Source organism: Cricetulus griseus, chromosome 2 (genome assembly GCF_003668045.3).
Source record: "Cricetulus griseus strain 17A/GY chromosome 2, alternate assembly CriGri-PICRH-1.0, whole genome shotgun sequence".
Lineage (NCBI taxonomy): Eukaryota > Metazoa > Chordata > Mammalia > Rodentia > Cricetidae > Cricetulus > Cricetulus griseus.
Genome location: NC_048595.1, coordinates 327,871,444 through 327,884,792, shown reverse-complemented (window position 1 = coordinate 327,884,792; position 13,349 = coordinate 327,871,444). Strand labels below are relative to the sequence as shown.

Genomic DNA, 13,349 nt, shown 5'->3' with positions numbered 1-13,349 from the left:
AATACATTTACTAAACAAAAAGTAACTTATCGGACTGATACACTCTGATTAGCAATGTCTCAAGGAAGCTGTTCATATTGCCAGTCCAAATTGAAGGCAGGATGTCAGTCAGCCCTCAGTTCACCAGTTGATCCAACCCACTTGATTGCTCAGTAGAAGTGGCTTACTCCCGCCCTTATTTATTAAGCATAAGGGTGACTTTACCAGGGACTTTTTTCTTTAGGCTAACTTTCTCATCTCTGGAAGACCATGCCAGTGGAACACTAGTTTAGAAATGAATGAATTTACAAAGAAATGAATAGCTTCCACACTAAAAATTCAAGCAATGGCTAACTGAGCCAACATAAGTATAAAATGTGTCATGTTAATAATCTTTCAACCTTGAGGCAGAAGCATAGCTGAATGCGCTTTGAAAAGTATTTTGAAAAGTATTTCTCATTTTACATATATCTCACTTCAGTCAGCTAAACCCACCTCCCATACATCCTGTAGCCATTAATACAAGGTTCGACAACCTTTTGCAACAGAGATTTAAGGAAAGCAAAGCCCTGTCTCATTTGATGCCTGTAAAAATAAAGGTATGATTTTGAGCCATAACTATGATGTAAAGTTTTCAGCTTCAAATGTAGACATAAGCCACTTCACAGTTTAAGTCATGATATTGTTCAATCTCACATCAATTATTCAACTCAAACGCAGGGTTCAACATTAAGAGCATGGATTTTAAGGAAAGTGGCTGCTTGGGTGCATGGAAAGTATTGTCAAATTACATTAAAAATGTGGGCCAATGCATGCATCTGGCAAGGGGTTTTCAGAATTTCATTTGCTTCTTGCTCCATCCGTACAAGAGAAGTGAGAACTCAAGCCCACTGAGAACAGCCCTCTCAGCATTTATGACATTGTTCGGATTCAGCACATGTCTTCTGCTTCATAAAGCAAGTTGTAAAAAGAAAATGATTAGTATTTTATAAAGAATTTGTTAGTCAAATGAGAACAATGGCACTCAGTTCTGCTGCTACAGGGAGCTATGGTCCCACTAAGAAAGCAGAACTGGTCACTCCAATGAAACTCCAATGAAGAGCCAAATTTAGAAATGAGGCCCAGAAGACAAAAGCAAACAAACAAAAATCAATAATGCAGACTTGATTGTCAACATGGTGCATACCAGTAGGTCAGGGTGGTTAGTAGGTACGTTAATGCTTTGCCAGGGAGCCCCTTTAGTGTAAGTCCAATTTTCACTTCAACAACAATGCTATCTCTATGAACTGGGTCACAGATACACCAATCCAGGGACTGGCTGATAAGCTATGGTATTTGTATAAAATCTGCATGACAAATAAAGCAGGTGGGAAAGAAACACACTGAGCTAGCAGAACAAAAAGAAAGCATCATTGACTAAAGGACCAAATACAACTGGGAAAATGTCATAACCCTCCTGACCTTGTAAATAGGTGTCCAAAACTACAGAAATAGCTTAAAGAGACAACTATTTCTAACTGCCACATGTCCTTATTGACTGACTCTTTCAGGCCTTTGCATCAGGTACCTCCCTTGGTCCCTTCCTTATGCCAGCCCCTCATTTAAAACCACATAATCTCAATTATTTCTTTGCATAACCGAAGACATAAAGCACACAATCGTGCTGTTGTTTTGAATGCAACTCTTAAAGTACTCTACCTTACCTCCTCCTAGGCTACTTTAAGCCTGCCTGCTGCTGAAGGTTACTTCTCAGGCCCCCAAACTCCATTAGCTGCCAAGACCAGCATCACCTTGACACATAAGGCACAAACCCCCAGCTGAAGCCTAGTGGTAACTAAATGACCTCAGAAACCTGGATTTGGTCTCCAAGACCAAAGGAGATAAAGGCAGCATAACGACCCTTCTAACTTTGTTAATATCCTCTGTGAATGTATCCCCGGAAGAGAATATTTAAAGGCCCGATCCTTACAAGGCAACCCGAGAACCAGAGAAATGGAGGTGCAGGTTGCAAGTTCAGTGAACTCTCCTGGGTGTGAGCGAGGTCCGTGGTGGCATCCTAAGTGACTTCACAGAGTCCTGCAACTCTTTATTTCCAACTAGGAATCTTAAGCAGTCCCTGTGATAATATACAACGCCACCAGACCCTACTGAATTTCTGCTGCAAGGGCAAAGTGTCACTCTAAGAACCCTTCGTCCTAGGGATGCTAGAACTAAGTCAAAGTTGCTGTTGTAAAATGTTTAATCTACCTACAGGGAAGTATACAAACAGGTACCTCCCTCCGAAGGAGCAGAACAGCTAACACGCAGTAAGCATGACAAATTTCTCTCTGTATTTCCCCAGGCCACAGGGACCGGTGGTTCCCCAGTGTGGGAATCAGCAGTCTAGCAGCTTCACTGACACCCGAACCAGAGCAGGGGCTTACCTTGTTGGAGGCCATCTCACTGACAGAGTGCCTGGTCTGCAGGGTCTCTAGCTGGTCCAGACACCAGTCCAGCTCCTCCAGGGTCTCGCTGGCCAGTTTCTGGTAGGCCTCCTCTGCGAAGAGACAGGGAAAGGGGGACTCAGTTCTCAAGCGCTTCACGGGGCCACCAGCGAGTTCAAAGGGGGCCATCCTGCCATACCCCGCCATGCTCGGATGCCCGGTGCCCGCACATGAGGGCTGCTCCTTCATATTGCCCGGCCCGGCGACGTGCAGGGGGCTGAGGTTGGACTGGCGGGGCCGGGCTCAGGCTGGCCAGGATGCTCCAGCTTGACGTCGCGGGTTGGCCTCCAGGGAGGGGCGCAAAGTGCTGCAGGCCAACTTTGGCACGGTCACTCGGGCGAATTCTCAACAGCGCAAGCTCGGGGATCCTTGCGCTCACTCGGATGCTGCCCCGGGGTGGCGCGCTCGGGCAGGCGGGGGAGGGATGGGGGACACCCGGCAGACGGGTCAGCGGTCCACGGGTGTCCGCGTCCCGTAGCCGCGGCTCCACGCCGCCTCCCGCCGAGCCCCGCGCGAGAAGCGAATGAATCAGCCGCGGCCGCCGTTTCCTGTTTTGTCGCTCAAGTCCGCGGGCGGGCGGGCGCAGCGCCGCTCCATGCTGGCTTTCCGGGAACACTCCCCCTCGCGCCCCTCGCGGCCCCGCGGCGCTGTCTGGCTCCCCCTAACCCCCCACGACTCCTTACGAAAGGATTCCGAATTGCAATAGGCTGCCCGTGTCACCCGCCCTGCCACCACCTCGCCGTGGCATCGCCCCGAGGCAGCCGGCACTGCTGCTTTGAAGCGCAGCCAGGAGGGAGGCGCGGCCGTGCTCGCGCGTGTGTGCGGCGCTTCTGTGGGGCTGGTCTGCACCAGGGCGGAGGAAAACCCGGCGTGGAGCGTCCGTCGCCCGCCACCCGGGGTCCCCGCGGGGCTCAGGCGGGCTTGGCTGGCCCCCAGCGCGCAGGCGTGTGCGACCAACTGAGCGCGCACCTGCCTTGCGGGGACCCCAGGCGCAAAGCGGAGTCCCTGGGCCCACTGTCCCAGTGCAGCCTGCCAGGCCTGGGCGTCCTGGGCAAAAGCAAGGTGACTTAGGACAGACACTACCCTTCCTGCAGGTTGAGGTTTGGGAGTTTCCCCGGATTTAGGATTTACTCACTACAAGGGACAGGATTATGGGAATAAAATAAGTTTCTGTTAATGGCAGATTGCCAATACCCATTCAGCCCCTTAACATTTAGTGTGGATGTAAACAGACAAACCATAGTGTTGTGGGGTCAGAGTGCCTCTGAACTTGACAACAGGCTACTTTCACGTTCAGAATCACCTAAGAGATACCTTAAAGGAACAGCAATGTGAACTAACCACAGGGTAAGATTTACATATGTCTTGCCTTGGTGTCTCTGCAGAATGCACAAGAACACCTGGATTTGGGTACAAGATAGAAAGTCTGGAAGTCTGTTTCGACCCATCATAGACAAAATAAGCATCAGCAGCACTGTGGGGCAATGGGTTCTGTTGATAAAAGTTGACCGAAGGACCTTGGGCACTTTTCCTAAACTGAACAGTTCCAAAACTGACCAGCAATATTATTTCAGAAAGAGGAAAGTTGAAACCCCAAGGGTCTATCCTACAAGACTGTCAGCAGAAAGGAGAGGGTCCTCCTCTTCATCTTCCAATAGACAGTACTGTGGGGTAAAGATATTTGTCCGGGTGTAGACTCCTCTAATTATCTGAGACAGCCAAGAATTCATGGGCTGAATCTCAGGATTCTGGGATTTCCTTAAATTTATGTTTCAATCATCTTCCAGAGTGTGGTAGGCTTGCTACTTGGTTTTTCCTTACCCAAGACTTTATGCTTGTCATTTTATGTGCTATGAATTAAAATGTGCCTCTGTGTGTGTATGTGGGTGTGTGCACTCGAATCTCTGTAAATGAATCTTAGGTCAACAACTGCCTAAACCTTGCCAGGTGAATTGAAATTTAAGGCTGGTACTTTTTTCCTTTACAAAGGAAACAATTTTAAAGATAATTTACAAGGTAACCATTAAATATTTTATCAGTTTAGTGTTCCCCTGATTGTAAAACTGTGAAATATTACATGCCTGGTATAAAAAGGATACAAAACATAGAAAGTCCTTTGCTGTCCCATAACCTAAATATCTGAGCCAATAACTCAACATTTAAATATACTGAATCCATTCCATATATAAGTAGAACATTGTCTGGACACTAGGGAAGTCCATTTACTGTACAGTTTCACTGTTACTATTTTCCTTCCTCTACTATGTAAAATAGGAGCACAGAAAATTGTAGGAGGAAAATAATTGGTAGCCATGAGTTGTCCTTAGTTTATATATCCAGTTCAGTCAGAGGGCATAACTATTGTATGGAATCCATCGCTGCCATCCTTCCAGTTATCCAAAACCAGGCACCCTCTACATATCTCTAAAGCCTGATGTTCTATGTTCCTGCTTCCTGCCACCCAATTCTCTGAAAGCCTGAGTTACAAGGAATCTCCCAGTATGTGGCATGTACTCCCTGGCCCCACTTTTCCTATTTTCATCAAAGTTTTCTGAAACCAGAAGTAGAATTTAGACCTTGGACCTAGCAGGATATGGCTCTGTGTATTATATTTCAGTTTTTATTTTTTAATGTGGAACAGTAATTTGGGAAAGTCTCAAGTTAATGCTGTAAGACATCACACACTTAGATGCAGGGTTTGCCTGAGAGGGAATGGTAATTGATTTCAGAAGACCCATTTCATATTCAAATCATGGCTTAGCCATTTTGACTTTAAGAAATCAAGCAAGATCACATACATAAGTTCCAAAATCTTCCACGTGCTATATATATATTTAGAGGAGGAAATTACCCCTAAATTTGTACATATTGGTGAGAGAATATTTACATTCAATTTATATACAATAGAATAAACACATTTATTTTATAAAGCCATTGCTGGGGTAACCTGTTGAGCTTAGAATTCCTTCCTTCAGACTGAGGCAACATGACCAGCTCCGGTTTTCCAGGGTCACTGTTAAGTCTTGGCTTTCAGGAAATTTAACCCCAACTGTGCTAAGACATCAAGTAACTAACCTTAACACCCTAGGGGTCGAGGGGGGTTCGAAGTGGAGTTGCCAGCTATCATACAGGAAATTGAGTCACCACACCAAACACACCTAAATGTCATCTGCAGCTAGCTGGACAAAAACAGTGAGCCAGTTTAATGTTGGCCTTTCCCAAAAACACACACTGCATTCATTAATAAAACGCCCCCTAGGGAGTCATATATGCTGTGTCCCTCCTTAAAAAATATATGAAAACTCTATTTAACTGTTCAAATCTTGCTTAACCTGGGGAGTTAACGAAAGAAAACATTCCACCAAACACTGTTGGCTAAACTCCATATGGACCGGGAAAGGGCTGTGTCACGGGCGGCTGAAGAATGACATGCGCGTTGGTGTTCTTCAAGGCACCTCTGAGCTGTGCAATACCCATGCGTCTGCTTTAACTCTCTGGAGTTTAAGTAATACTCAATACTTGTGGGACAGCACTTGGCTTCCGTCATAGTAATGTGCGCAAGGGTTCCCCTGACACATGGCCTGAAATCTTGCCAAGGGCTCCAGGAGATGATGCTGAAGCAGCAGCTTCTCTTTGAAAGGGAAAAACGGCGTCAGCTCGGAGCCACAGGAGTTGGCTACAGGCTGAAGTTGTTTTCTTGAGAAATGTTGGGGGCCCATTACTCTTACCCACAACTTACTGTGAGGTTAAAAAGATTCACACTACGGGCCACGAAACTTGGCAAATGCCAGTTTCTTTGTCAGTGCTTGTGGGGTTAGAGGTCTGTCTAAGTCTGTCATTCCTAGAGAGGCCCACTGCTACAGAACAGGTCAAAAAACAAAACAAGACCACAGGCAGACTTTGGGTACCATTTGCTTGCTACTCTCTATTTAAATATTTATACAGTCCCATCACAGCTGACTCGGACTGTTTTTTAATTAAAACAAATACATTATACAGCTTCTAAGATAAAACACTCAAACATGCTCTTGTGAAATATTCAGATTTTTCCTCACCAAATCCACGCTTAAATGCCCTTTGTTCCTAAGGGAAGAACTGATGGTGTATGGAGTGGGCAGACTGACAAAATGACTTCTACCTCACATGTAAGGCTATCATTCCTCAGCTCTGCTACAGGAAAGGATCTGTGCAGGTTCGCTCTGACTTTGGCTGACACCCTGTCCTCTGTCTTATGCATTTTATCTGATGGGAAATATATGAAGGCCCTGGATGCTCTTTCAGGGTATATATGTAACAGGTTGAGGCAGAGTGCCGTTGGCAAGCTGCCCTCATTTCCTAGGATATTTCTGGCATCAAGTTCTTGTTTTGAAGTATTTTTAAATCATATAAAATATATAAACTTTCATTTTGTACTTCAAAAACCCACTCCAAGTGAAGGTATGTGTAATTTTATGACTTTCCCCTCATATTCCCACTAGCTGTTTTTTTTTTTTTTTCCTAAAGTTGCCAAATGCTCTAGGAGAATTTTGCAAATGGATTGACTTCTATTAATTTTTACTCTGATCAGTAACTCAACATTTATATGGCACCATGAGTATTGAGCTTTATTAGACTCTGCAGAAACACAATGAGAGTATGAGTGTATCCCTTTTCCAATGGAAGACTAGAGTCTTTCTCTGAAAACAATTTTAGCGCTCCATGAAGTGGAAAAGGAAGGAAACTCATGGACTGTGAGACAGTACAAGAGGGCTGTTCAAGTCATAATGGCACACAAGGGGGGTGCGCTTAGTCTTAAGGAAAGAAACTGAATGTGATGGTTAATGCTGATTGCCAAGACCACCCAAGACAATGATGAGGCACTCCTATGGACAGGATTAAATAAAGAGCTGGGATCCTTACTGAGTATGAATAACACTAGACCATGACTCAGGGCCCCAGACTGAATAAAAAGTGCAAAAGGCATCTCCCTTTTTTTTCCATGAGATATGACACATGAGGAGAGTCCCAGCCACTTGCTCCAGCCTTCATGAACTTCATCATGCCTCCCTTAGCTACAATGACTCTTCCTATATGTTGCCTCTGTGGTACAGTCAGGTATTTGGTCACAATATGTTAAGTAACTAATGCATAGAAGAGAAGGCAAGAAGATAGGAAGGGCATTTCAGACACAGAAAAGCAGCAAACACCTGGACCTCTGGATCATGAGATGTGTGACTACCCTTAAATGAACTGATTTGAACAGGGAGCCTTGCTCAGTGGAAAGGAGCCTAGAAAAAAAATTCTGAGAAATCTGACATATCAGCAGACACTGGCTATGCAAATCTCAGGGATCAGCAGGTAGGAATATTGAACTATCTCCAGAAGTAGGAGCTACTGAGTTACTCAGGGTACTGTGTGATGTGGCGTCTTATTTTAATTGAGATAGTGTTGTGCAACACATGAGGTTGTAGGAGGTTAGACCAGTCAATGAAAATATTACTTTTGGGAATATTTATATCACCATAATAACAACGTTAGATTCTCGGTAGTTACTCTAATCTAATACACCTGGTAGAAACAGCCAGGATGGCACACACCTTCTAGGGCTAGGGCATTAGAAGCAGGTGGATCTCTGTATGTTCAAGGCCATTGTGGTTTACAAAGTGAGTTCCAGGACCGTCAAGGTCACACAGTGACACCCTGTCTCAAAAAAAACAAAACAAACTCCATGGAGGCATATGGTTCTCCCTTTGTTAGACATGAATAGGTCTTGCCCAGTGTGACTCAAGAGGACACTAGAGTCTTCTATATAGTAAAGGGAAAGATAACCTGATTGAGGGAAGGGGAGGTTAAGAGTGAAACAGGATGAAAGAAAGGGACGGGGTGGGGGGTGTGAGAGAATTTTGGCTTACGAGGTAAATGCATACTATAAAATGTCCTTTCCTCCTGTCTTTAAGAAAGTAATTGAAGTCAGGACATGCTGAATTGCTTTAACTCATTGAAGGTGCTGAACTTGACACCAGGTTGTTCCAAGTGCAAATGTCTGTCTGAGATGACAATGCAGAGAAAAAAGCAGCGAGATTCTCACACTCAGTGTGAGAAGGGTGAGCTTCTAAGGAACTGGAGTGGAAGCCAGGTGTGATCAGATATCTGGGTTAGGGACTCCCTCCATGGATATGTATGCAGTCATAAACCATATTGTTCCTTGAAGGATATTGAAGAAATACAAGTTTCCACATTCTATTACGTTCACTGATTTTGAGGAACTGTATTTTCTTTTCACCTAGAGACTGAAGGCAGTAACTAGAATGTTGTTGGTTATTTTGGCTTCAACAGGAGGCTATGAGTTAAATTGTTGTGGTTTAAAAAAGCAGTGTGCTATTGTGCAAGAGAAATATGCCATATGACAGAGCTTGGGTGGAGGGGTTTTAACTGGAGAAAGTGAATGGGAAGCGGGGGAGGAGAGGGAAAACAGGTCTCTGGGGACAGGGGCAGCAGACAGAAGAGAGAGGCAGAGAGGGAGAGAGAGACAGAGAGAGGCAGAAGGGCAGAGGCAGGCAGAAAAAGAGAGAGGGGGGAGGGAGAGAGTCAGAGAGACAGAGAGAAAATGAGAAAGAAAGATGGGAGGTGGGCAGGATCCTTTTTAAAAAAAGAGAATGTAGTGAATGAGCACAGGTGGTGCTCATAGTGGCTGCAGCTGAGGGCGTATCCCATCAGAACCTCAAGGGCAGGCCAGTACAGATGCCTGAATTCTAACATAAGTGATATTGTAGTGTTTATTTAATGTACTCTCTCCCCTTCTCCATTTTTTCCTTCTATGCCAAAAACATTTATCCTCTGTACAAATGTGCCAACTGTGCTCCTAGATTCAGTACAGAATTTGCACACATTTTAACTGTCTATTTGAACAACAAGCATAGCCTTCTTTAAACATTGACTTTATGGTACAAATAAAAATGATTCCTCTCAAGCAAGACTAGAAAGATTAAGCATGTGTTTGTGGGATTTTGTTATTTTTGTTTTTGAGAAACCCATTCACTCTTTCAACAATTTTCTAAGCAAGGCTAAAAGATTAAACACTAAATGAAGTACACAAAAGTTCCTGCTTACAGGGCCAGGGAGATGGCCACATACTAGCACAACATGGATAAATAAATAAACAAATATTTAAAAAAAATTCCTGTACAAACAAATATTTTTTTAAAAAAATTCCTGCTTACCCATGGTTGACATGCTGCTGGTCAGGTTGATCTTCTTTTCATCTTAATAAACTTATAAGGGACACTGCTTTGTGTCCCGTCCAGAGCACAGCAAAGGCAAAGAGATAAGCTTGGACTACTAGGTGCTCATAATCCAGTAATTAAAGCAATCAGCATGCAGCATGTGTGTAATCTGTTCAGTTAAGGGAAAGGAGGCAACACAAATGGCAGAGACAACGGTCAGGAAAAGTAATTCTTGGTTCAGCCCTGAAGAGATCTGGAACAACTTTCTGAAAGGAAGGGTATCAGTCTTGAGTCTCCAAAGCAAACTGAAGAATTAACTTGCTGAACAAAAGAAGGTGGTATTTGGTGCTAATGTCATTTGGAGAACATGGGGCTCTTCAGATAGCTACACGAAGCAGATGAGATTTAAGCAGCCAGCCAATGTGCAAAGGCAGAGGCAGACAGGTGACCTTACAGTATCCTAAGAGTTTCCAGCTGTTCCTGATGATTCCATTCCAGTTCTTCCAAGCTAAGACACCATGTAGCCAATTTTGCATAAAGTAAAAGATGTGAAAAATGATGAGGTAATGCAGAGACTGGTGAACGGATAAGGGAAATCAGACCAGAACTGGAGACAGGAGAGAAGTACAGAACTAGGGAAAGTATGTCCCAAGAGTAAAGAAAAAGAATGTTGTTATGGACTGAAGGTCAGAATTTCCCTACATCAGTATGTTGAAGTCTAATCGGAAGTGATGTTATCACAGCTTGCTAACTGGAAGTACCAAGGTTAGGAAGTTAGAGCTTGTACATGTGGGATTAACTGAAGCAGACTGAACATGGCATTGTTTTTCAGTCTGAGGAATCAAAAAGGAGGAGTTGTCAGCCTACACTCACAAGGGATCCTCCACAGAAGCTGAGGGCCCCACCTTCTTGATCCCAGTCATTCTGTCCTAAGAACTGTGAAAAAGAAATGTTCAAAGTCCCCAATGAAGGCATTTTGTTTAATAGCTAGAATTAAGACAAATATATATATATATATATATATACCCACAGATTTGGGCTAAGATAATTTGCATTACCAGCTCATATTTCAGCAACAGAAGATTAAAGAGGATATTAAAGAATGTTAGTGGGGAAGTTTTTGTCTAGGAAGTTGTCAAAATAAAGTAACAATAAAGCTAGACATAAATGCATACACCTATAATCTCAGCACTCAGTAATCATAGGCAGGAGAGCACTCATACCACCAGGGTCTCTACACAGAAAACACACACAAAGGGGACATGGAGTGTAGACACATCAGCAGGGCAGTTCCTGGCTACTCATCCTACTTCAGCATTCAGTGTTCTGAATTCTGGGGATACTCAGGAGCATGCCGTGCCATGACTTAAAAGCGCAGTGTGTCAGGTAAGCTGGCTGCCAGGTCATGCCTGCATTTTCTTCTACAAAATTCTGATTTATTAACTAGCCCATCTACAACTACACTTTGGCTGTTCAACCTGGACACAATTTTGCTAGCTTTTGTCTCTGTGATTTTCTGCACTTGTACCTAGGCTTTTAAAAAACATGTCAACAATAGTTCCTGATATTTATAGCATTTTAGAAGATATTTATGTATGAATAATCAATAAGTATAATGGTTTTGTAACAAATAAGAATATTTTTCCACATGAACATGGCTCCCTAGATATACTCATTTTTATTTCTATTCCTTTCTCTCTCTCTCTCTCTCTCTCTCTCTCTCTCTCGTCTCTCTCTCTCTCTCTCGAGTGTGTGTGTGTGTGTGTGTGTGTGTGTGTGTGTGTGTATGTTTGAGGAGTTTCAGGAAGAAACGCTCCAGAACTTAGGTGTAGTCAAGCAAATCAGTGCCCTGATGAAGTTAAACATGATTATTAAAATCTAAATGACAGAGATTACCATACACATATAGCATGATCTTGACAGTATAAGGTGAAACTATGTAGTAAATAATACATAGGTAAGAGACTTTGGCAGGAAACAGTCAAATATAGTAAAATTATGCGTCTAAGCAAAAGCAGGGATTGAAGATGTGGTGGGAAATCCTACAGATCCACACTCAACTTAGCTATAATGGTCACTTTTACTTTCTGATAGCCATAATTGAATTTCTTTTTTTTTCTTTCAATACAACAAAATTCATCACTATCTTCTTCCCTACGTCATTATTCTGTTTTCCCAGTTCCATTCCCACCATCATATCCCCATTTTTCTCTACCTCAAACTCCCTCCACACATATACATGGTTAGATTTTCCTTTTCTAATAGACTAAGCTCTGATAATACTGTCCCTAATACATGACATTTTAGCCTTAAAAATAATTTTGTTACCGTTATAGTTCTGAACCATGTGGTATCTGCATTTGTTTTCACCACCAAATTCCTTTATTCATACTCTGTGTATATCACCCTTTTCATCTTGGATCTTCCCTTCTCACTTGGCGGGCACTCAATCTTAAATGGCTGCTCATCAACGATGAGGGGTCAGTGATGAAAGATGTACTTTCTAATATCTCTACAATTTAAAAGGCAGAGTGCTTCTTTACTTTTCTTTTCTTGCCTAATAAGTCTTTTGACAATTTGATGCAAATGTCCCCAGAAAACTTAGCATAAATTCATATAATCAGTATTTTTTTTAATCCCAAAAGTGTTCACTGACCTCCCTGAAATCACCAAGGACTCCAGGTGGAAAATGTCTATCTGGGGAAGGGAAGGCAGTTATTTTAATCAATCCTTCCCCAGAAACATATTCAGAATCAGGATCTGGATCTGCTTTCTTCTTTTGCTATCTCACAAATATCCATTTTGCATTGAAGCCTCTTTCATTGTAAGTCATCTAAGGGAAAGTAAGATCATAGAGACAGTCATTCCATTTACAGCAATGGAAGCCATGTGAAGGGCACCCACACATACACAAACATATATACACACATACACAAACACACACAAATACACATATATACACACATATACATAGAGACAAATACACACATATACACAAATACACAAACATACATACACCCATACACAAACACACATACACACACACACACACACACACACACACACACACACACACACACAATTACAAAAGACATAGGCTTTCTAGTAGACCAAGCTTTTCAGAATTAAGTGTTAAAGCCAGGGCTGGGATAGGTTCTAGTGAACAAAGTTTTTACCATGCAGGCATGAAGATCAGCCCCAGATCCTCAGCTTCTACATAAAATCCCCGTGGGTTTGTTGGTTCATCTTTAAACAAATGCTTGGGAAGAGAAGACATGAGGTCCAGGGAAAGCTGCCTAACAAACTACCTGAATTGATGAGCTTCATACTTAGTGACAGTATCTGCCACAGAAAATTACATGAAGAACAATCAAGGAAGACACTCATTGTCAATCCTGACCTCCACATACACATGAACATAATCCTCTACCTGCACATGCACTTACACACATGCACACATATAAAGCACACATAGAGAAGAAGAAAATAAAACCATATATATTATGAACAGAGCTTCAGAAAGATTATTTCTTATGTTAATATGTATTGCATTACTTGTGTTGTATGTTTCCTCTATAAGTGATAATACCAGCTACTAGTAAACCTGTGTTTGGTAACTACCTGGGCATTATAGAAAAAGTTCCAAACTTGGTATTATACCAGGTAGAACCATTTGCCATTTGCA

The 13,349-nt window shown here is 42.8% G+C and overlaps 1 protein-coding gene across 1 annotated transcript in view; it reads right to left on the bottom strand.

The window, feature by feature from the left end:
• The window catches only part of Pde4d (phosphodiesterase 4D), a 1,264,694-nt gene that overhangs the window by 46,337 nt on the left and 1,205,008 nt on the right, over positions 1-13,349 (bottom strand). Inside the window, exon 9 of the mRNA XM_027401493.2 lies at positions 2,403-2,515. Coding sequence (XP_027257294.1) covers positions 2,403-2,515 — 113 coding nt within the window. The remainder of the gene's footprint in view (positions 1-2,402; positions 2,516-13,349) is intronic.